Source organism: Condylura cristata, unplaced genomic scaffold, assembly GCF_000260355.1.
Source record: "Condylura cristata isolate star-nosed mole 26May11 unplaced genomic scaffold, ConCri1.0 scaffold00026, whole genome shotgun sequence".
Taxonomy (NCBI): Eukaryota; Metazoa; Chordata; class Mammalia; order Eulipotyphla; family Talpidae; genus Condylura; species Condylura cristata.
This window is the reverse complement of record NW_004567127.1, coordinates 4,292,403-4,316,876: the sequence shown is the minus strand read 5'-3', so window position 1 is coordinate 4,316,876 and position 24,474 is coordinate 4,292,403. Positions and strand designations below refer to the sequence as shown.

Genomic DNA, 24,474 nt, shown 5'->3' with positions numbered 1-24,474 from the left:
AGTAAGTGCTAAATGTGTAAATATTTAATGAGGGAGAGAGAGCACTTAGAGGGCTGCGTCTCCACTGGCCGCTGGCCTCCGGGAGTCCTGCGGCCACAGGCGCCTACTTTGCTCTGGCGGCCCCCAGCGGGCACGAGAGTGCGGCCCCGGGGCCCTCTGAGCACGGGCCTCCCCCAGGGGGCACGAGGGTGCGGCCCCGGGGCCCTCTGAGCACGGCCTCCCCCAGCGGGACCCCACCACTGACTGGTGCGCGCACCACCCCCGCTCAGCCAGGCCGGAGAGGTGCCGCGGCCCACCGGGCTCCTGAGGCTACGTTCCCACCCAAGTGGGGGTACATGGCTCCTCGGGAGACGGGCTGTCTGGAAGCTGCAGCCTCAGCTTGCCACTCATCAGCTGACCCGCCCCAGCCAGGCTCCTGAATGCTGGAGCCCCGGTTTCCTCGTGGGGAAACCAGAATGGGGATGCAAACATCAGCGCTCATTGTTCGATGACTTAAAAGAAAATGTGAGCGCGAAGCCTGGCATCCAGCAGCTGCTCCAAAACGCTGCCTGCTTTCCCCTTAGCGACACCGGGGACGGACTGGAATCTACAGAGCCAGAACCCGCGCAGAACCATTCCCCGCTCTCCCGTGGGCACTGCCGCCGTCTCAGAGTCTGCGGCGCTTTAGAAACCAGCAAATACGGGGGATTCACTCAAAAAGGCAAAGTCAGGCAAGGTCCCGGGGTCCCACAGTGACGGGCCCGCTGCTCAGAACCTGCCCTCGAGGGCCCGCGGAGTCAGCATGAGGGGCCCTTAGGCCCGCCCGGCCCTCCTACGCGGGTGAGAGGTGCCGGCATTCTCCACAGCAAGGGTTCACGGAAAACGCTTAACCCCCCATTAACCTGGAGCCCACGTAGGCACACTGCGACTTCCTCAAGCCTCTTGTCATGCAGGGTTCCACTAATTGGCCAAGGAGATGTGCCGTCAGCCCGACAGCTCGCCCGTGCCAGAACGTGATGGCTCGAAGGGGTGAAGGTGACACCCAGACGTCACCATCACCCCACTGCCGAGAAGACGGAGATATCTCGGGGGCTCAGCAGATGGGCTGGGCGTTGGCCACGGCCGAGGGCAGACAGAGAAATGCTCTTGCCAGGTGTTCAAGCCGGCCCTGCAGGGTGGGCGGTCAGCACATGACAGCTGCCGCAGAGGTGTGGCCTGCCCAACCCCACGCCGGGTGCCGGGGGCCCCACGCCGGGTGCCGGGGGCCCCACGCCCTCCTGGTCAGGGCGCCGGGCCTGTCCTTCTCCGCACCAGCTCCGGGTGACAGGGACATGCGGAGAGTCTGTAACAGAGGCTTGTCCTGAGCCGCCCCCGGGGTGGGGGGGGAGGAGAGCATCTGGCAAAAGAAAAAGCAGACCCCCCGAAGGCTCCCCAACCAGAGCCTTACCACCTCGCGAGAGACTCGGCCGCAGGAGAGGGGACCCCAAAAATCAGGCCACAGGGACAGGGTCAGGAAGCAGCGAGGGCTCGGATCCTAACTTCACCACTTAGAGCCCCATGGCCTGGGCCAGACGCCTCGCCTTGCCGGGGCTGCGGACGGGCATCAAAGCAGTGCAGAGCACGAGGGGCCGCTGTCTTCCGGGGGAGAAGGGAGTGGGGGGGCGGGGGGTGACGGTTCACATCACTCATTCACATCGCTGTTGCCACAGTCAGTGGAGATGAGGCCGAGGAAGAAGCAGGAGTTGGCCTGGACCCCTCACAAGTGTTAGTATCTCACACACACGATCTAGAGCTGTTCTAGATCCAGAGAGATGCGACGTGACAGCTAAGAGCCCAGTAATCCAGACTGGCCTGCGCCGGAGGAGGCACACCACGGGGCGTGAGGGGTCCACGCCCTCCAAGCACGCTGGCTCCGGAGACCACAGGGGCTGGGCTGGGAGGAGGCGCCCGGTTCTTAGCAGACACATGTGCCACCTTCGGAGGACGCGTCCTGCCCGCCCTCAACGGGTAAAGCCACAAACGCGTGCCCGGAGAGGACAAGTGAGCTGGACGTAGCGCCTCCGTGCTAACTGCCATTAACAAAGGGGACAGGATCCTTTGCAATTCCCAGGGACTGAAATTTCTGCAACTATTAACCTGCCCCGGCCCTCCCAGCACCTGCCCCAGCCCTCCCCCGCCCGCAGCACCTGCCCCGGCCCTCCCCGGCCTGCAGCACCTGCCCAGGCCCTCCCCGGCCTGCAGCACCTGCCCCGGCCCTCACCTGCAGGCAGTGCCCCGGCGGCCCCCCACCTGCAGCACCTGCCCCGGCCCTCCCCCTGCTGCAGCGCCGCCCTGGCCCTCACCTGGCTGCAGCACCCTGATCTCCAGCAGGTTGGAGGTGCGCTCGGCCAGCCGCTCCCAGCTGCTGTCGTAGTTCCTGCGCCACAGCCCGGCCAGGCACTGGTACTTGCCCGCCTCCGTGTCGCTGGCTCGGCTGATGCTCAGGCGGACGTTGTTGCTGGACTCCGCCTTCTCGATGGCCGTCCGTGTTCGGAAGCTGGAGGACTTGTCCCCCCACTGGACCCCTCCGTCCCGGGTGAACGTCACCAGGTCGTGGAACTCGGTGGTGCCCACCGGCTGGAAGCGCCACGTCACGGACACGGGGACCCGGGATGGGTAGTGAGGCTTGAGGATGCACTGCAGGTCGAAGGAGTCGCTGTAGGTCACCCCCGGCGTCCGGGAGATGGCCGTGACCGCAAAGCCCGTTTCTGGAGGGAGGGAGAGGAGAGACTCAGCCGGAGCGGACCCCGGGGTCCTCGGGGCAGGCAGGTGAGGGGTTCTGCTGGGAGCGAGTGGGCAGCCTGGCGGCTCTGTCTGTCGCCGCCCAGCCCAAACTGCTCTCCTTCATCTGTCGAGGCTCCGACCCGACCACACACAGGCCTTGGACCCAGACCGCCACCGTCCTGGAGCGGGGCCCGCATGCAGGTCAGAGCTCACGGGACCCTCTCTGCAGCGAGACCCGGCGGCTGGGCCCGTCCTCAGTCTCGGCACCCCACGAGGGTGGGAGCACAGCACCTGGGGTCTGGCCTTGCACCGGGTGCCCTGGCCCAGCAAAGGGAGGGAGACAGCTTCTCTGAGCTTCTCTGCCTGGGGAGGCACCTGACGGGTCACGGTGCACAGAGGACCCAGGTCTCCCTCGCTGCGTGGTCGTGATGGCCCAGTGCGGCCGAGGGGCACACCTGCCTGCATCTCACCCGGGCACCTGCCGCCATCAGGTGGGGCCCGTACCCCTCTGCACCAGTGTGACGACGCGTGCATGTACTTTACGACTGAAAGGCCATCTTTCTGCAGGAGACTTCTTGCTCTTCCACCCCCTTGGGCTTTAGGCGGAGGCCCCCCAGGGTGAGAACAGGTGGGTGGGGTGACCAGACATACGGTGAGCACGCAGACCTTCGGGGCGAACCTGAACCATCCGAGTGCTTCTAGAGGAACAGCTCTGACCACCTCGAGCCACTCCTCCACCCTGCTGACCGTGCAGGGTGAGGTAGGACAAGCACCGTCCACCAGGACTCTCTGCACGGCTCTACCGCCACAGAGCACAGGTACAGGGGTCGGGCTCGTCAGGAAACTCAACTGGACGGAGCTTCTAGAGGCAGGAAACCGATCTAAATCGGTGGTCGCTGCTTAAAGCAGGCTGGTCCAACTTTGGGACTAAACTCTTTGGAGTGTACTTCCCATCTCTGAGGCGAGGGGGCGATGGAGGCCTTGAGGGCTCAGCCACTGGAGTGGCGCCATCTTGCCTGGGGATGTCCAAGAGCACCCCCAGGCTGGCTGAGGACCAGCACGGTCTCCTGACCCACAGGGGGACCTGACATGACAAGCTACCTCCCCAGCAAAGTAGCAGACTGGCCTTTTAAAATCCAATATACTGATTATATTAGGGAGCTAAAAGTTGATAAAAGCCTTTTTAACGACCCCGTGAGCAGCCAATCTAGTACTCTGTTCTTAGCAAATCTCAAGGTATCATTTAATTTCACGGTAATAAGGAAATGGCCTTACAGAGCAGTAGATAAAAACACAGACTCGGAAATAAAATTAAGACCGCCTGCTGGTTCCCTGGGTTCAGAGTGCAGGTTTGTCATTGAAAAGCTGGAGCCCTGGGCGAATCTGTTAACCTGCCGGTGTCCTGGTAGGAGAAGAGCCCACCGGGTGGCCACGTAAGGACTCGGATGGACAGTCAAGCGTCAGGTATTTTCCCTCAGCAGGCGCGTGGTTAATGATGAAGTCGAAAGGTGATCACTACCCCGCTCTGAACGTTTTGGGGGACTGAGCCCCTCGGCAGGAGGGACAGCTTCTGCTCCTGCTCTTTCAGGGGCGTGTCGGGCGGGGCCGTGCTCTCTGCCTGGACCCCCTCTCCTGCCTTGCTCCCCCGGTCAGGACACAGCGACTACTCGGTGACTGTCACAGGGATGCCAAACAGCCCCCACCGGGGCCCGTCCCCGGGGGCCCGGTGCATGCCGGGCCACCCCGTCCACACCCTCTGTCCTGCCCCACACCGATGACCAAGAGAAGTCACGGCGAGGTTCCCGACGTGGACAGGTCTCCGCGGAGGCCCCACCGGGCGACGCCAGACGCTCACTCACCGAGAGCCGTGATGGAGACGGGGGTGCTGGCCCGGCGCTCCCCCACAATCTGCCACTCGCCGTCCACGGCGCGCACCCACTCGGCCACGTGGCACTCGTACTGGCCCTCGTCCTCCTTCCTGCTGTTGAAGAGGCCCAGGCTGAAGGAGCTGGGCCGCACCTGCTCCATCTGCACGCCCCCGAAGCTGCTGCGCTCCCAGTAGGCCGCGCCTGCCTGCACCGTGCCGTCCCGGTCCAGCCACATGATGTTGCTGCGGCGGTTCTGCCTGTCCAGCAGCTGCCAGATGACGGAGAAGCGGCCCTGCGGCCGGCCCGCCGTGCGGACGCTGCAGGAGAAGTGCAGGTTCTCGCCCTCCAGGACGACGCTGGCATTGCTGGCCACCTCCACGGACAGGCTGCTCTCTGGGGAGAGGGAGAGGGCGCCACGCTGGGCATCTGGGCCTCCCGGCCTCCCCGCGGGCGAGAGAGGAGGAGGCGCACATGTCACCGTTGGGGTGCTGTGGACCTCGGAGGGTCGCTCACCGGCTGCGAAGCCCGGCTGGCTCGGGGAGCTGCTCCCCGCGATTTTAGCTCTGACAACTAGTGCTTGGGGGGCTCTGGGAACCATGAGCAGGGGTGAGGCAGTGAGGGTCTAAGGCCTGGCACGGAATGAGAACCTCAGAGACGCAGCGCAGCGGCACCTGCTTAGGGCAGGAAGTAACTCTTACGGAACAGCCTGGGGTGAGCTGGGGTGCAAAGATTTTTAGCAGGTTGACCACACTGAAAACTGTGTGGCCTGCATTTTGCCACAGCTCGGTGCTGCTGTGGCCAAGTAACAGCTGAAGGTGGCCATGTCCGTTGAGCCCTTCCGCAGCTACCAGGTCAGGGAAGATGACCGGGGTGCTGGAAGATGCCGTGCGTGACTGTGGACGATGAGGGGCCAGTGGCACGGCGCGGGCGTGGGTGAACAGAGAGAATAAACCACAGCCGCCGCCGGCCAGCGCACGTCCGCCTCCGCCCTCCCCTACTGCCCTTCGGAACTTGGGGTGAGGCCTCCACTGCCCCCCGTCCCGGCCTAGGCTTTGCTAACTCATGAGCCCTGTGAACGGACTGCGCTGAATTCCTCACACCTGCCAGCGGCCTTCTGCAAGCCTGGGGGTGTCACCCACAAGCACACTCTTCTTAGAGATCAGCGGGTAGGCGGGACAATGTCTAGAAATCAGCTAACTCCACAGCAGCCTTCCCAGAAGTGGGCTCCACAGCATGCGTTTTACTAGTCTCAATAAGCCTTTGTCTTGATAAACATCACGGAGTACCCCGATCTACCTTAATGATGATTATATATGATTTGTATAATTATCTGTGCGTTCGCAAAGCCCGTAAGTATTCAGGAGCACAAAACGCCACAGCTAATTTACTTTCAATTTTCTGGGCACCGCCCCCATGACACACAAGCAACACATGTAAGCCGATTGATTTCATCCAAGCCCAGACGGAGAGGCACACCCAGTGAGTGCGGGAGACTCAGGCCACGACCCTGCACGTGGATCAGTGTTTTCTCCTCTGCTTTTCTCCCACAGGCAGAAACAGGTGAAGGCGAGCATGGAGCCCAGTCCTCCCGTTCGTGAGGACGCCTGTCGCCTGTTCTGAACTGGCTCGTTTCAAGTGAAAAAGTGGCCCGGCCAAGACGGGGCAGAAGGGAGCCCCGGCTCTGCGAGGTGACCCCTGGCTACCACAGCCCGGCCAGCTACCTGCACGGAGCTGAGGCCCGGCCCGGGAGGGCCCAGGTCTGCCACTTCCTGACTCTAAATCGGGGTGTGGCTACTTACCCTACCCACACTCTGATTTCTTGCATGCGAAATGGAGTTGTGTGACACTGGAGTGTTAGGTGAGGTCCTGAGGACATCATCACCATCAACAGGAACAAAACTCCTCTTTAAAGACCCCGCCCACGGCGATCAGCCCAGCGCGGGGCCTCAAAGGGCAACTTCAGCAACAAGGGGAGGAAGTCGAGTCTCTGTTAGCAGGAGACGCGTCACCCCTCCCTCACTGTCACCCCAAAGGGCCTGCGCCAGCCTGGCTCGCTTACGGGGAAGCTGTTGTTGGGCGCTCTGTTGCTCAAGCAAGTCTGGAAAAAACGCACAGTGAGAACACGGATGGCGAGAAAAGCCGACCCGGCAGCCCAGGCGAAGACCCGGCCACAGAGCCCGTCCAGACTTTTATGAGTGTTCCCAGGCCTGGAAAAGGCAGCCAGCTATTAGAACTCTCTGGGTTAAGTGAAAACGGGGGCGGAACGGTGAGCATCTGTCTGAGGGCATGTTCGCAAACGCTTCCAAATCAGGCACGTGGTGACGTACGTAATCAGGCACGTGGTGACGTACGTGGCGCAGGCTAAGCGCGGAGCAGGGTTTGGAGTTAGAAGCAAATCTCTCAAGCCAGTGCAAGCTCAACCACTAAGGGCCGAAGGCTCTGTCCCTTCTGTGTGGTGCTCTGGCCTCTCCGCTCACAGGACGGGTTCGACACTGTCCGCCACCGGAATTTGAGGGGTGGAGCCAAGGCAGAGGATATATGCAGAAGCACTTTGGACTCTCGGGAGGGAAAGCGCCATTAAAATCCACGGTATAATCACCATTACGATGTGATCATTGTTCTCGGTAGACTTACCCAAGTGGCCTTGGGGCAGGATCTGGTGAGGCGGGGGGACTTTAACTACCCAGTTATCTGCTGGAAAAGCAATACAGCAGGCCACAGATCATCAAACAAGTTCGTGGAAGGGGTCGGGGCAATCTCTTAGTACAAACTAATACAGGAAGTAACCAGTGTGGCTGCCCCTTGCCTGGACCGCTACAAAACAATGAGGGGTTAGTTGCAGGTTGAAAAGTAAAGCGTCCGGGGTTAAGGCAAGCACAGACCTAGAGGGAGAGAGAAGCGGGCATTCCATGCAGCGGGATCAGCGCTACAACAGTGAGCAAGCACCTACCTACACAGAGCGCCATGCTAGGCACTGCAGGGGGAACAGCTAAGAAATCAGAGAATCTCAAGGTAATTAGGTGTGTGTGAGTAGTTTGTAAAATGATACGAAAGGCACCGAGAGTATCTCGTTGATAAGAAGAGACAGTGGCAAGACGCCTGGACTGTTTTTTTTTTTTTTTTCCCTTCACGGTCGAAGAGGACTGTATTTAAAAGAAAGTACAAGAGGGAACAAAAATGAAAAGGGCAAGATTACAAGGCTAAGAGGAAGAGCAGCCGGAGCAGTGGAGAGAGGTTAAAGGTTAGTTTAGAACCATCTTGCTTATCGAATCAGGGCACTGTCAGCTTTCATCGTCCTTTCTACTAAAAACGGACCTAGGAGAGAAACAAGCTGTTCATGAACATCCGGGGCGCAGGATGCTCAAACACAGCACACACAAGTGCGCTCCCTGGGTCCCCGGGGGCCTCCGCCACCCAGACCCCGCGGCGTGAGCAGGGTCCGGCTAAGTGGCCCTGGAAATGAGCTCAGCTGTCGGCCTGCGCCCAGGAGGGCGCCCGCCCTCTGACGCTGGGAAGCACAATCTCAGCGGGGACGAGCCCACTCGGGACTTGCCGACTTCTCCACCCTAAAAGCCTGCCGGCGAATCCTCCTTAGGACCGGACTTCAGCATTCCAAATGGCTCCGTGGAAGACCAGCTCTCAAGGAGCTCTCGAGGCAGGGTGGACCCTCCTCCTGAATCCCCCCCAGGGGTGGGCAGCGTCCGGGGCCCCTGGCTTCCTGCCACGCTGAGGGCATTGCATGCAGCCTCTGCAGCCTGGGGGCGCGCCCCCACTGTCTGGGGGTGCTGCTCAGAGTGGGCAGGCAAGCAGGAGGAGAGGAGGAGAGCCAGCTCTGGTGAACCCCGAGATCTACCTGTCCTGCCCCCGCCCCTCCACTGCAGCTCCCCTCCTCTCTCACCTCTCTCAGCTGACGCTGGCTACTGAACCAGACCGGGGGGCGGAGGAGGGGAGGAGGCAGCAGGTGCTCCACTTACTGATGGGGAGGACGGTGATGGGGATGTTCTTGGGGCGCTTGCTCTCCTTGTCCAGGAACTCCCCGGTGACGGTCTTCTCCCGCTCCGTCACCCGGCAGTTGTACTTCCCGCTGTCTTCCTGGCGGAGGTGGTAGATCTTCAGCACGAAGACGCCGTCGCTCTCTTTGGCCACTTTCAGCTGGCCCCGGGCCTCCCGGTGGGCGAACTCGCTGTTGAGCACCGGCACGGCATTGGGCCCCATGCTGGCAATGAGCGAGCTGTTGAAGGCCCAGGAGACGGCAAAGTAGCGGTCAGGGACATTCTGAGCCTCCAGGATGCACCTGAACTCGGCCGGCTCCCCCACCGTGTACAGCCGCTTCTCCGTTTCCAGCCGGACGGTGAACTCCTTGTCTGAGAAGACAGGCCACGGCAGGCGTCACTCGCGGCATCGAAGGCGCCGGTTACCCCAACCACATCAGCACACTGCCACCCACATCCTGTGCCCTTCCTGCCGATGCTGGTTACCTGCCCAAGGCGCCAGGGTCTGAGGCCCCAGGGGAACTGCCGACGCTCGGAGAGAAAGGCCGCTACTGCACCGGGCAGTCTGAGTGTCCCGTCCAGTCCCCGTCTTACACACAGGGCCGGTCTGCTGTTGGCAAGGCCCGGCAGACCCTGGATTGGCCCGGAACTGCTCTGTATAGGCGACCAGGACCAAGGCCGAGCCTTGGCATACACGGCCCAGAACTGCGCCCGAGCGGCCGGCTCACAGGCACTGTCAGCGACGCTGCAGGACTTAGCCCTAAGGTGTGTGGGGCAAAATCGCAGGCTGGCCGAGGCACTGGCCCAACCCTAATAAGTGAACTGAAGAATGAACTGAAGGACTGCACCCACTTCCCCGCAGTCACTGGGGTCGGAGCCCCGGGGAGACAGCGCCGGCCCACACGGCGCGGGCACTGGGTCCACTCACTGGAGCCACCTGCTGTTCTAGCCGTGGAGCGTGGAAGTGCCTCATCCCGCTGCAAGCCGGGGGCTCTGACATGTCAGGAACCCCAACGCCCCTCCAAGAGCAGGGTGGTCACTCCAGCACAAAGGGGTGGCAGAAGAGGGCCCAGGGGCGCGTGGTCAGCGAGGGCGCCTGTCCCCAGGGGATGGGCGCGCTGGCTGTGAGGTCCACGGCCCGATCACTCAGGGACACACAGCAGCAGATCACTCAGGGACCGTGGGAAACTGTTCTCTGCTGAGCTTGCAGCTGTGGGTAGAGCTGCTGCCCAAGTCCCTCCTCCTCCTGGTTCCAGCTCCTCTAAAGAGAAGGCAGGGGAATCCCCCTCCTGCTCTTGTTTTTTAAGACTTATTTCTGCATACAGAACTCGGGTACAGGCCAGAGGTGCAGGGGCGGTGAGAGGCTTCACCAGAGACAGAGCGGGGAGCAGAACAGGCAGATGGATGAAGTCCACTGCTGAGGGAGCAGCAGGAGAGGTCAGCCGCGCCCTGTGGTCACCTCTGGGGTGGGGATGGAACTCGCACTGAGGCGGCTGCAGCCGGCTTGCAGTGCTGCGTCCTGACCCGTTGCGCCATCAGGGAGGGCCCCTCCCTCCTGTTCTGAATTCTGGGAGATTTACCAGCTGCACCCCCGCGCCTCCCTGCGCTGGCATTTCCACACCTTCCCCACACCCGTGAGGCTCCTGCCCACCGCCACGGGGCTTCGTCCACGCTGCTGTTCCCCCAAGCTGGGCTCTGCAGCAGCTCGCCCGTCAAGCTCTCTGGCTCCTCTCTCCCACCTGGTCCGGTGTCACCCCAAATGCCCATTTTCTCCCAGGGATTAGCTCCTTCCCCGTCTGCCCCAACTTCTCAACAACCTACACTAATCGCCAACGCGACAGCTACAGCCTCAGTCTCCTCCCAAGACACAGGGCTGGACACAGGCAGGCGTGAGCGCCACAGGGGGGCGGGGCCCTGGCACAGGCCAGGCGCCGGCCGCCCACAGTAAGCACTGGCGCAGCACCAGCGCAAACCGAGCTCTCCCGCCGCACAGATGGCTCCAGGGGTGCACCTGCACCCCCTCGGGTAAGCAGGTTCCAACCGGGGCTGTCTCCTTTTGGCAGCCAGATTCTCCTTATTTCTTGATCCGTGAAGGCGCCACCCACCATGGCCAAGTGAAGCCTTCTCTTCCCAGGCTGAAGAAGACACAGATTTACAGTGAACCATCAAGCTCAAAGCAATATGCCCTTGGTCAGGCCCAGTCAATTAAAGCTGTAGAAACTGATTTATGCTTTTCCCAGCCCCTCGCTCCTCCGCTCACTGAGATGCGGCTTCTGGCCCTTCTCCCACACTTCACTGACCTAGCAAATGTCCCCCGTGGCCCCTCCACGACCCAGGCTCCGCTCAAGTAGGTTTCAGCCTCCGGTCCGCTCTCCCCGCGTCCCACAGGTCCCACCTGACCGCCCCGTCTCTGTCATCGGGTCTGCACCTGTGACCCCCTCCTGCTGCTGCTGTTCTGCTGGCCCTTCCCTAGCTGTGTCCAGGGGTTTCCCCTGGCCTGCCCAAGCTCAGCTTCTGTCCAGGCTCCGAGACTGAGCACACGCTGAGTGTCCACATACGGAGTCCCTGCAAGAGACTGCGTGCACGAGGGGAGACTGCGTGCCCGAGGGGCGCCACCAAAATGGGCAAACCCAGCCAGAGCTGCCCAGGGGAGCGGACTTCCAGGAAGCCACAGTCCCAGGCCCCTCCCCTCCCCCGCTCTATGCAAGGAGCCCATGGGGGGGTGGGGGGGGGTTCAGCCAGCTGGACTCCCCCACAGGGCTCATCCTCCAGGCCGCTGCCCGCTGTCCACGCACGGCCTCTGGCCATCCGCCTTTATCAGCTCTTCCCTACCCTGTCCCACTTCAGGCCCAGGCTGCTCAGCCAACCCGAGGTGGCCTCCGAGACCCACATCTGGGTGTGGCGCCTCCTGCCTTTACCTGAAGGGGCAGAGGAGGGAACTTCCTTCCTTCACACAAGACAACACGCCTGACGTGGACAACATCTGGCTGAATCAAGGGGGGCAAGGATGCCCCCCACGCCTTCCTCCAGCATCCCACGTGCACACCCCCTGGGTAGCCTCTCAGGCACCCCACTGGGACCCCCAAGGTTCTAAGTCAGGCCGAGGCCCACCCCGCACAGCACGCGGGCCTCAGCCCCCTCCCCTCACACCTGACCCCGCCCTGCTGGCCATACACCAAGCCATTGTGCCTTTATGTTTCCTGCTCCCCCTTAAGCTTCAAGACTGAGCTCACCTCACCAAAGCTATGGATCGTCCTAGATTTGCCCCAACATCTGTCCCTCCCAGGCAAAGTGTTCTTGTCAGGGCAAGAACACTTTGCATCCGCCGTGTCCAGAGCACGCCACACTCGTGCGGTTAACACCCCCCCACAAGCTCCCAGAGATGGGGGTCAGGTGCCACTGTCTCTGGCTCCCCGGCGCCAGGCCCAGACCTCTCCCGCCCTGCACGCTGACGCTCACTGAAAAGAACTAAGAAAAAGGGCGACACTGGGGACCAGTGGCAGGAGGCCAGTCGCCAGCTAGCTTAGCCTGGGCACACTCCGCAAAGCCAACAAGCCTCACCCCAAACTGCTGAGATCAAAATAAAGATGAAACGACGCAACCAGATTTCAAGGACTCAACACTGGGCCCACCTCTCCAAGCTGAGCTTTGCCCATGTAGGCAGAGAAAGGATCCGTTTGACACCAAGTTCCTTCCGCAGACTTGAGGCTGGACGAGCCAGGTGTGGGTGGGTGCTACAGAGGCCGCCTGCCGCGAGCCGCTCTCACGGCCCGCAGGTGAGAAGCAGGTCTCCGGGTCGCCTGCAGGGCTGAGGGCACGTGCAGTGGGAGAGCGCCCAGAAAGTGGGCGAAGATCCCACCCAGCAGATCCCACCCAGCCGGAGCCCGCTGCAGGATGCGGGGGATGGAGCCTGAGGTCAGGCCAGGGCCATGCACTGAGCCTCAGGGGCAACTCAGCAGCAGGACCGGGGCGGGGGGGGGGGGCAGCTGGCACCCCGCCACCCAGCTGGCAGCTCCCCTCTGCAGGGGGCTGCACCGGGGGCCCAGAGCGCCCGGTGGGAGGTCGGGCAGACCCGGAGAGTCGTCGGGCGGGAATTCAGCTCGTGGGGACGCCAGCACCGAGGCTGAGCCCTCACGTGCCACTTGGCCTTCCAGGGAACCCCCCTTCCAGGCCTTCACATGTGGGTGGAAGCTGGAATTCTCAGGGGTGTCGTCATAAGGCAACCCAAACTCGGCACCTCCTTCTGGCTTTGCTTCAACACACCTAGCTTCACTTCCGACTGGTCTTCACGCAAGAAATAGTTCTTGGAACTCAGTTCCTGGAACTCTGATGTCCACATTTCTGCGCAACTTCCTCATTTTCTCCCTTCAGCCACAACTCCCACATAACTCCTGTCAGTACAGGACAGGGAACTCTGAGGTTAGGGAGCAGCGCACAGACATCCCAGTAGTGCAGAAACACTACGAACTTCCTCTAGCTCCTAATTTCATACCAGATGGTAATCTCATAACCTGAAAGTCTTCTACAAACGAAACAGGGTTGGGAGAAAGTAACACTCCAGCTAGTGGGGCGCAGCAACATCAGACACTCGAGGTCTATGTCCACTCTCCCGTTTTTAATTTTCTTAAAGATTTATTTATTGATGCATATAGAACTGGGGTACAGGCCAGAGGTGCAGGGGGTGAGAGGAATCACCGGACGCAGAGTGGGGAGCAGAACAGGCAGAGGGAATGAAGCACACTGCTGAGGGGAGCAGCGGGCGGGTCAGGAGAGGTCTGCCGCGCCTGGCCGGGGAACAAATCCACACGTAGCAGCTGCAGGGAGCGCCAGAGGGCTACGCTTCAGCCGTTCGCCACCAGGGAGGGCCCTCTCCGGGCTTTTAAAGAGAATTTCTAATTGAAGAACATCGTGGCCCTCCCTGGTGGGGCAAGGTGTTAAGTCAGCACTACGAAGCTACCACAGCCACTGCAGCATAAGCTCGATCCCCGGCCAGGGAGGGGCCCACAGGGCGCAGCAGACCCCTCCTGTCTCCCCGCTGCTCCCCTCAGCACTGGATTTCAGTGGATCTGATGCTTCTGCTCCCCACTCTGTCTCTGGTGAATCCTCTCACCACCTGCACCCCAGCTCTTGTGTGCATAAATAAATCTTTTTTGAAAAATCTTGAACTCCACGAAGGCCAAAGAAAGCATGTTTGTGAACAGGCTCTGGGGCCCCTCTCTGCCCCCACAAGGCCAGGTCCGCAGACCCGGGGCCGCAGCATCCTGAGCAGGCCAGTGCTGCCTCCGCGGCCTTGACAGCTCCGGGAAACTGCGACGGGAAGCAGAAACGACTCATCACAAACCCGATGTGGCCCAGCTGACAGGACACTAAGCGCCTACGGCCCATTTCTGATCTCTGAAGACATCACCAACCTTCTAGATACAGACCCCAGACACTTCTCATAGAAAATAATACCGTCTGTCCGCCCGTCCGCCCATCCATCCATCCATCCGCTCTCCAACTTGCTTATTCCACTTCGGGGAGCCCCCCCACGCCCTCACCCTGACAGGGTGCCCTCCCATCTCTGCATGCATCACACACTCCACACTCATGCTGGGACAACTGAGTCACTGCCACGTGCACACCCCACTGTGGGCAGTGGGAGGACACCGGAGAGCCCAGCGTGAACCCACGCACGCCCGGGGGCCAGCTCCTCACGGATAGGGCAGGGCAGCGACACACGGACACACGTGCTCACGAAACACCCCAGTCCCCCTGGATTCAGTGGTCACGGCGGGGTCTGGCCACGCTCCCGGGGCCCCTCACGGCCAGGGAAGAACGGGGACAAGAGACTGACCGGTGGGCTGGACGCTGACCACGGTGCCCTCGGAGCGCTTCCGGGTCATGGCGTACCACGAGCCGTCCGGGTCCTGGATCCACTCGGCAGCCTCGCAGTAGAACTCGCCCTGGTCGGAGGGCTGCAGGTGGAAGAGGGTGAGGCGGAAGACGGTGGCGCCCAGCTTGTCCAGCCGCACCTCCCCCAGGCTCTGCCGCTGGGCGTATTCGCTGCTGGAGCGGAGCACGAAGTCGCGGCTCAGGGAGATGACCTCCACCGGCTCCTCGCTGCCCTTCTGCCTGAGCCAGGCCACAGACAGGTGGCTGTGCTGGACGGTGTCCGCGGCCACCTCGCAGGTGAGCGCCAGCGGGTCCTGCTCCACCTTGTGCAGAGTCTGGGGCACGGCGGTGGCCTGCAGGGAGTCAGGGATCACTGCAACACAGAGCACCCTGGCGTCACAGACCGGTCACGGCATCTCCCGGGAGTCCCTACCTGCCCCCCCACCCCGGAGAGCCCCCCCGGGGCACCCCAAAGGGCACAGACACAGAAGGCTTTGTTGGACCTCTGCCACCCACCCTCACTGGCCTGTATTTGGGTAACACTCAGATGAAAGGGGTGAGATTTCATTTTACGTAATCAACAAACTTCCTGCAAACACCAGGTAGGAAGGAATTAAGTTTCAGGTCAAACAGGAGCTTGTCCCTTTGGGTTTCGCTTCAAAGTACTTGTACTTCACTTCTGACTATCTTCAAACAGAAAGCAGTTCCTGGACCTGGAGTTTTAATTTCGACACATCCCACTCGCTTCCGCCTCTCCGGCCCATGTGGGCAATGCACTGCCCTAGGGAGGCTATTTTGGGGGTGGGGGGAGATTTGGGTAGAGAGAAACATCATTCTCCGTTTTTAAACAGGCTTAATTTCCCGGTAACTCAAGCGTCCCGGCGTCCATGCTGAAGAAGTCACCGCGTGAGGGCGACTCAGGCCAAGGAGCCCCCCCTGGGGTCCTGGGTCAGCCGCTGACGGTGGGGACGGAGCGGGGGCCCAGAGGTGCGCTCTTGCTGCACTGGCCTGGAGAGGGCCTCGAGGCCTCCGGGTGGGGCGCACACTCGGCAGGAAAGGAGAAAGGTCGTTCGGCCACGCAGGGCCACCGCGTGCACCGTGCAGAAGGCCGGCAGCACCAGGCTGGGCAGCTGTGCGCGCCTCAGTGGGCGACAGAAGCAGGGACAGGACTCGGGTGCGAGACGCCGCAGCGTGATGCTCCGGCCCTTCACACCAGCAAACGGGCGGCCTGCGTGTCCACATCGAAACCTCCCCTCTCCTGAGCGTCCCCATCCCCTGGGGAGCACTGGGCCGCCCCCCCAAACCCCCAGCACCTGCAGGCTCCCTTTCCTATGGTGGCCAGCCGGCGAGGCCCAGGGGCCCCTGCTGGGGCTGAGCAAGGTCCTGTCCAGGGACCAGCTCTCGGGGTCAGCGCCCGCAGAAGCCACCTGTCCGCCACCGCCAGGCTCTCTCCCCCTGATGTTAGGCCTCGCGGGCCAGCGTCCGCTGGCAGGTTCCGACGCCCTTCGCCACCCACAGGGTCCTTAAGCGTCTTTGAAATTCTTAGCACCTGCCCTAGCGCTTTGTCAAGGTTTCGGCCTCAGCCTTCAGGATGCAAACCTGGCTCCCCTGCGCCCCCGCTGACCTCCAGCTTGTCCAGCAGGTAGTTCTGCGTGAGTGTGTTTGAGTCAAAGCTGCAACTGGAGCTGGGGCCCTCGGGCGGTGATCGGGCCCTGGGGTGCAGCGTTCACGAGTGTGGCTTGTGCCCTGTGAAGGACCCCAGAGCCCCTCCTGTCCACTTCCCGCCACGCGAGGACACAGGCACAGCCCTCAGCCCACCGCCCCCCAGCCTGCAGGCCACCCGCGGTGGACACCTGCTGAGATACGGTCTGCACCCTGCCCGGCAGCCCCGGGGACGCCGTGGCCGGCAGGAGCAGCCACGGGGGCGGGGGGGAGGGGGCGGTCTCCTTACCCACTAGGTTCGTCTTGGCGCTGTAACTCCCAAAGTAGCGCTCGTCGGTGTTGGGCGTGTGGCACTCATACTCGCCGGCGTCGCGGGCCTGCAGGTCGGTGACGTGCAACAGCACCGAGTGGCCCTGCACTCTCTCCACGTAGATCTTGCCTCCACGCACGCGCTGTGTGTAGATGGCGTAAGGGAAGGCAGAATCCATGGTGCTCACGATCTGCACCTCGCGCTCCGGGGCGGACGGCAGGTAGATGGACCACTGGAAGTTCTGCTCGGCGGGGCCCTGGAAGCCGCTCACGTTGCACCAGATGGTGATGTGGGAGCCCTCCGTGCGGTACAGGGGCCCCTCCTGGACGGCCACCTGGCGCTGCGCGGACACCGCACCTGCAGGGACACGCGGGTCACTCGCGGCTGGCCAGATGCAGAACAGACGGGGAGTGGCAGAGGGTTTGTTGTCTGGGGGGCAGGACACCGCAGCAGCAGCTGCCTGGCCCTTGCTGAGGGCTCCGTGATTTATAAATAGTAATTAAAACGCTCTGGAAAAGCGCTGTCCTGAATGTACCTAGAGGGGAAGAATCTGACCGTGCAAGGATGAGGTTCTGTGACGAGAACCTGGGAATTTCATTTAGTCCCTGTTTATCATTTATGCGGCGGTTTTATAACTATTTATTAAAGCGGGTTATAAGGTTTTTAATAAAACGAGCAGGAAAAGTTGAATCCTTGGCACAAATTCAGAGGGAAGCAAATAAAGCAACCAGCTTGCAAGCTGGTTGGAATTCAATGCTACTTTTGGAGCTAGAGGGCTTGGGGGGGAGTCCGGGGGCTGCACCCCCTTTCAGACAGCTACTCCTGGGACACCCTGAAGACCATGAAAGCGTTCCTTACTTCTCTCCATAAAAGGAGAGCTGAGCCGAGCGGCTGCAGGCTGCTGCAGGCTTAAGCTGAGCACACGGAAACAGGAGTGTGAGGGCTGAAGAGGAGCCCGAGCCCAGATGCCCACGCTCAGGCGGTGGGGACGGACGGCGCACGCCAGCCACACGGGCGTCAGGCGCCGAGGCCCCGGCTGAGTGAGTTGCCCACCAGCCCCTGCCCTCTGGCCCGGCCTGGCCCTCCGGGGCCCCTGCCTGCCTGCCCCATGCACAGAGCACACGCCCCCTTGCAGACTAGGCGCTTCAAGCCAGCACAACGCTGACTGTGCAGGGGGCGGGGGCCCTTTGGCCCACCCCTGGCAAAGCTGGCACGCAGTGTCAGGGGAGCAGGTGACCTCTAGTTGTGCTTTCTCAGGAACTGGAACTGGCTGTGCTCTCTCGAACAAGCTGTTCTCCTTTCTGGACCTTGATCGCTTCATCTAGAAACTGATTTCTAAGAAGGCGCCGGAGGGCTGACCTGGAGCGCCAGTGCTGGCTGTCTCCGGTCGGCTGTGGCCCTGGGGAAGTCGCCGAGCCTCGGTTTCTCGCTGTTCTATGACAGGGACACTGAAGCACACCTTCGGCGTTACTGAGGAGACGAAGTAAGGCCGCGCTCACAATCAGCCCCCATAAGGGCAGCTGCTGGCTGCAACGTTCCTTTGTGGCTATAGCCACAAAGAACAGGGTCTTGCCAGGATCGCTCATGGTTATTCCACTGCCCTCCCCCCAGGGCCCCCACAATGCCACCAGCTCCGGGCCACCCACCTCCACCTGCAGCTGCAGCCCACCCCCTCCCGCGGCAGCTCCCTCTCTGCCCCGCCCACGGGAATGGCAGCCGCCCCAAGTGGCCTATCTGAAGTGGATCCAGCTGGGGAACAGCGGGAAAGGCTCAGATGCCAGTGGATGCAGCGCTGGCCCAGCCCAGGGGGTGGGCTCTGGGTCACAGCAGAGCTGATCTAAGCCGCAGGACGACGGACTTTGAAACAGACCCTATAAGGAAAAGCCTGTGGCTGATACATTTATTCGTGCAGAACCTTTTCTCTCAAATTCTACCCTGGAGTGCCACTCTGGCTTCGGCAGAAGCAGAGAGACCGCAAAAATAAGGAAGGGAAAATCAAAAGATGGAAATGGCGTGGGGTCTGACGCTGTCTGGCTGATAGCATCCTGGACCGCGTCACCAGCCGTGAAGAAGACAGCTCGCCGGTATTTTCAGTGTGTACGAATTCAGTATATACTGCTTATGACGATTTGCAACAATATACGCATAGTCATATCGGAATCAAATGTTTGTAGTGCTGAAAGGCAGAACACTTGAAAAACAACTACACGCGGACACCGAGGTCTCTCCTACAGCACAGAGCTCACGACTCCGTCCCCACACCCCTCTGCAAAGAAGGCTTCAGACAGCCCAGGGCCAGCCGGCTCTCAAGGCAGGACTGACTTGGCAGCCCAGGATGCCTGGACCCTCCCGGGGGCTTTCACAATGGCCAGGGCTGGGGCTCCAGTTGTGTGACCTGCCTACAGCTGCCCCTGTAAGATGCCTCTGGCCCTGGGATACCAGCCAGCAGAAGCACAGCTTGCAGAAAATTCCCTCATTGAAGGCACTAGTAGCTCTAAGTCCCTCCCTTCTGCAAAGACTTGTGGATGTGGGTCAAGAAGGTTCCTTGTTCTGCAGCGGATGGGCAGGAGCAAGCAGCAGAGGCCTATCAGATAGTGGCTAGTGTGACGCAGAGCCGAGCTCACCCAGCTGCCTTCTATTTGCAGACCTGACAAAGGCGCTTGATTGGGATCGTGCACACATCTCTCCTGAATGGTAAACAGTGTCAAGTGGCCCGCATGAGCCAGGGCATCGGGGTTAAAGCAACTTGTCCAGGCAGGAAGCAGGTTATGAACAGCCCGAACAAATAAATAAACACTGGATTGTACTTTAACCGCACACATTCAGCTGTTCCTGTTTTAAATATCTCCTTAATTCCCTACCCACCCAAAGAACTTTGGCCTTGGCAAGGGACGCTGCTTTGAAGAAGTAGATCTTAACACAGAAGTAAAACTTACCTTTCCTCTCAGAACGCTGTATTTGCCCCCACATCCCGCCCTGTCCCCCTCTTCCTGGTGGCACATAGGCTGTGCGGCTCCTCGGAGAGACTACAGACCCAGGACCACCCCGGCCAAGGCCCCCCTGACCCCTCTGGCCCGTCCATCTCCCCTACCTATAACAGCAGTTCCTCCAGGGCAGTGATCGCTTTACTATGAAATAACTTGTAGACATTCCTGTACTCTTTGAATTACTCTGCGATAAGCAAATATCACTTCTGTAATTGAAAAGGTCAAGTCCTATTTCTACCTGTATAAAAAGAACTAGACACTTAAGGCAGAGAGAGTAGAAGGCGAGAGGAAGAACAGGGTGGCAAACGGAACACCCCTCTGAGCAGGGCAGATGGCCACCTGCCTGGGGCGATCATCATTTGGCCGACACTCGGGACCAAGTCAAGGGTCTCGAGGCATGAATTAAAAAATAGATTGTCAGATCAAAAAAGATAAACTCATGCCTTTTGCAGCAACATGGATGGAGCTGGAAGGGATCCTGCCTAGTGAAATAAGCCAGCAAGAAAAGGAAAAATACCAGATGGTTTCACTCATAGCAGGAGAATAAAGGACAAAGGGGAAAAAATAATAATAAACAACTATATACCAGAGAGATTTTACACAGGGGCGGAGTGGGGAATGGGGTCAAAAATTGGAGAGGGGGGGAGGGTGACTGGACTATGGTGATGTCACACGGTGAATTGGTGGTGGGAAACCCACAGGGATTATCACTGAGATGGAAAAAGGCACAAAATGTTGTAAAAACAAACTATTGTATTATTAAAAAAAAAAAAGACTGTCAGAATGGGTCAAAAACAGCTCAACTATATCTTGTGTACCGGAAACCCAGTTTAAACATCTACATTTAAAGTAAACAGATGAAAAATTATACATCATGCTGACACTAATTAAAAGACAGCAGAAGTAGCTATATTTTTGATAGGTCTATAATTGTTTAATAAATAAAAATCAATGTTAACCTTTGTAAAAAAAACAAACAAAAAACACCTGATACAGGAGAGTTGCCCAAAAAAGAAAGCGCCAGGTTAAAATCCGGTATCTGGTGAATTCTATCAAAAAGCTAGAGAAGAAATTACACCAATTCTCTACAGTCTCTTTCAGAGAATGAAGCAGAGGGAATATTTACATCTAACTATTTACATCTAACACATCTATTTACATCTAACACATTACATGAGGTAAACATGCCCTAATACCAAAACAATACAAAGATACAAGAAAACTATAAAGTAGTATTTCCCATTTCTCAATTTGAAAAAGACTCACCAGAGAAAATCTGTAGCTAAGATCGTTTTTCAATGGTGAGAAATCCAAATGTTTCTCACTAAGATTAGGCACAAAGCAAGGATGCCCCCCTCATTATTTCTCTCCAGCATATACTGGAAGTTCTTGTTAATGATGTGGGCAAGAAAAAGAAATCTTGGGAAGGAAAAAAGAAAACTGTCTGTGTTTACATTACTTATGTAATGTGCATAATACATTGTATACAATACAATGGATTGTTACTTGTTGTATTATGTTATTATGATACATTTTTCCCTGTGCAAAAAAATCTGAAAGAACAGACAAGAAAACCTCCTGGATCTAGTAAGGAATTAAAGCAAGATTGTAGGGTACAAGATTAATATACAAAAGTCAATTACCTTCTGACATACCAGTAGTGAAAGAAAATGAAACTTGAAATTAAAAACATAATGCCATTGGAATTAGCACCCACAAAAGGGGAATAGGTACAAATCTAATCAAACAGACCAAATCTACATAAGAAAAACTACAAACTTCTGCTAAAACAAAGTCAGAGTTGAAATACATGGAGAGATTATACATTCATGGAAGGAAGACATAAGACTTAACACCAACAGGATTGAAATTCCTCAACCAAAATCCGGGAAGTTATTTTATGCACCTGGAAAATGCAATCCTAAAGCTTATATGGAGAGGCCAAGGACCCAGAGAGCAACACATATTGCTGAGGCCTGAAGCTGACCTGACTTCAGAACTTACTCAAGTCACAGTAATCAAAACAGGGTGGGGCAGGAGGGCCCTCCCCGGTGGCACAGGGTTACAGCACAGCAATAAGAAGCTCTCCGCAGCCACTGCAACATGAGTTCAATCCCCGGCCAGGGAGGTGACAAGGCGCAGCAAACCTCTCCTGTCTTCTTGTTGTTCTCCTCAGCAGTGGATCTCAGTAGATCCGCCTGTTCTGCCTCCCACTCTGTCTCTGATGAAGCCTCTCAGCCCCTGTACCTCTGGCCTGTATCCTAGTTTTTGTGTGCATAAATAAATAAATCTTTAAAAAAAAAAAAAACAGACCAAGAGATCCATGGGACAGAAGCGAGTGCTCAGAAATAAACTCCGTAACACCACCCCCTGTTCAAAGGCAATACAGTGAGCGAAGATGGTCACTTCTGACACCAAGGTGTTCAAATAATTGGACATCCACGTGCAAAATCAATCAATCGCTCTAGATACAGCCCTCGCACGACTCGACTCACAGAAACTGACTGGAAATGGATCACAGACCGAAATGCAGACTGCACACACAACTATAAAGCCCCTATAAGACAGCAGGGGGAAACCTCAGTGGCTCTGAGTATATACCCAAGGCATAACCCACGAAAGAAAGAGCTGACTGACTGGCCTTCGTTAAGTTCTACTCTGTGGAAGGCAGTGCTAAGAAGCGGAGGAGACACGTCACAAACTATGAAAAAATACCTGCAAAACCACATCTGCTATGTGCTCCCCGAATCACCCAATGAACTCCTAAATCCCAACAGTAAGAAAAAAAAAATGACTGAAAGGGAGCCAAAGATCATAACGGAAATCTCAAAGGAGACACAATGGCGCAAATAAGCTCCACAGTCCACCCTAGCCGGGAAAGGCAAGTTAAAAGTGACATAACGTCCCTATTGGAAGGGCCAACATGGACACCTCCACGTGCGGGAGAGGATGGGGCGCAAGGGGAAGCTGGTTATTATTAGAGGAAACACAAAATGGTCCAGCCACTTTCTAGTAACTGGCATTCTTGCCATCCGGCAGTTCCACGCCTTGGTATTTCCGTCCACATAAAAACTCGCACATGGATATTTACAGTAGTATTATTTACAGCTCTCAGTCTTGGAAAGGATCAACATGATATTCAGTGGTGAAAGAATAAACTGGTTCTTCGAGACAACAGAACATTATGACATACAGAAAGAACTGTGTACGCTTGAGTCCCGAGAAGACAAGTGGGAACTCTAAATACGTAAATGTTTACTGACAGTAAGAAGCCAGTCTGGAGAAGGTACACACGGACTCCAACTAGATGTTCTAGAAAAGGCCAAACTACGGAGACAACAGAAGATCCGTGGGGAGATGAACAGCGGAGCACCGAGGATGTTTAGGGCATGAAAATACTGCACTAAAAGAATGGGAATAAGTCATTACACAAGGCCCAAGCCGACGGGATGTGACCACCGATGTTAAACTAGGGACTATGGGTAATTAAGATGTACCAGCGGAGGGTCACTGGCTTACAAATATATACCACTCTGGTGAGTGAGGTTGGTAATGGGGGAGGCTTCACAGATTTGGGGGGGCTGGGGATATATGTGGGCAATCTCTGAACCCTCCTCTCAATTCTGCTGTAAACTTAAAACTGCTCTCAGGGGTCTCCCTAGTGGCACAGGGGTTAAGTCTCAGCACCATAAAGCTGTCCACAGCCCCTGCAGCACAAGTTTGATCCCCGGCCAGGGAGGTGACCCACAGGGCGCAGCAGACCTCTCCTGTCTCCCTGTTCCTCCCCACAGCAGTGGATGTCAGCAGATCTGCCTGTTCTGCTCTCCACTCTGTCTCTGGTGAAGCCTCTCACCACTTACCCTCCCGCCCCCGACACACACACATCTCTGGCTTATACCCCAGTTCTTTTATGCATAAATAAATAAATCTTTAAAAAAAACTGTTCTCAAGGAAATAAAACTCATTAGGAAAAAAAGGACTAAAAAGTAAATGGGGTGATAGATAGCAAGTGATTTTTATTTTCTTCTTTATATTTTACTCCCTCCCCTTTCTTCCATAAAGTGCCCATCCTAATTTTATAATGGGTGGGGGAGAACTGACGAAAAATTAAAAAGACTGCATCACTTCTATATAACATGCCTTCCCTATTGACTGCTATAACACAGCGTTATCTTTGATCTGTGCCCGTGACCTCTGATACAGAGCTCCCTGATCTGCTGGCGTAGTCCCAAGTGTGGAGAAAGCCTTATTTATTCAGAAGGTGGCGCTCCTTTTGACCGTCCCAGAATTTATGACCTTGAGGCCACTCAAGGTGGTTCCTCAGGCGGTTTCACGGGAGGAAGGCTGGTCTCGCTTAGAGGACTGGCCATTTCAGCCGCACCCCGGAACTCCAGGAGCAAAGGGGCCACAGGCCGAGCTCAGTCCCCATCCCCAATGTCGATGATCTAATCAGTTGTGTCCGCGTCATGACACAGGCCCACCTTGGGTCCACACTCTAAGTGAGGTCCAGGGGAGCCTCCTGATGGACGTGCTGGGTGGTGAGCCTGGCGAGGACACCCCACCCCTCGCCCTGAGGTGTGTAACTGCCGGGCCTAGGTCCTAAAAGGCTTCGGGGTTCCCACTGCTCCCTGGGACTGCAGAGCCTTCGTGAGGGGCACTGGGCCAAAGCTGCCCTCCTGCCAGCAGTCCGGTGCGGCTCACCTCCCTGAGTGGCCTTCCTGCCCAGTGCATCACCCCAACTACCCCCCTGAACCCCAAAGGAAGACCACCCCGCTGAGCTGCTCCCGAATCCCTCGCCCACGGGAACTGTGAGCCGGAACGTGTGTCTGACTTGGGGTTTTGGTTTGCTTTTTATGCGCTAAGAATCTTATTGACAGTTCCAACAATGACTGTGTTAGCAGAGCTCAGCTTTCCAATCAAGATTTCTTTTGAAGTCTTGATATTTTTAGAGCAGTTTTAGGTTCATCATAAGATGGAGAACAATTTACTGTTGTTTTTTTAAGTTCTGCGGTAATTTATTTTGTAGCGATAGATGACTG

General features: G+C 57.8%; 1 protein-coding gene across 1 annotated transcript in view; it reads right to left on the bottom strand.

Annotated features, from left to right (window-relative positions):
- The window catches only part of IGSF3 (immunoglobulin superfamily, member 3), an 82,950-nt gene that overhangs the window by 17,959 nt on the left and 40,517 nt on the right, over positions 1 to 24,474 (bottom strand). Inside the window, exons 2-7 of the mRNA XM_012730018.1 lie at positions 16,428 to 16,805; positions 14,439 to 14,849; positions 8,585 to 8,974; positions 7,245 to 7,304; positions 4,602 to 5,003; positions 2,322 to 2,726 (exon numbers count right to left, since the gene is read on the bottom strand). Of these exons, the coding sequence (XP_012585472.1) occupies positions 2,322 to 2,726; positions 4,602 to 5,003; positions 7,245 to 7,304; positions 8,585 to 8,974; positions 14,439 to 14,849; positions 16,428 to 16,805 (2,046 nt within the window). The remainder of the gene's footprint in view (positions 1 to 2,321; positions 2,727 to 4,601; positions 5,004 to 7,244; positions 7,305 to 8,584; positions 8,975 to 14,438; positions 14,850 to 16,427; positions 16,806 to 24,474) is intronic.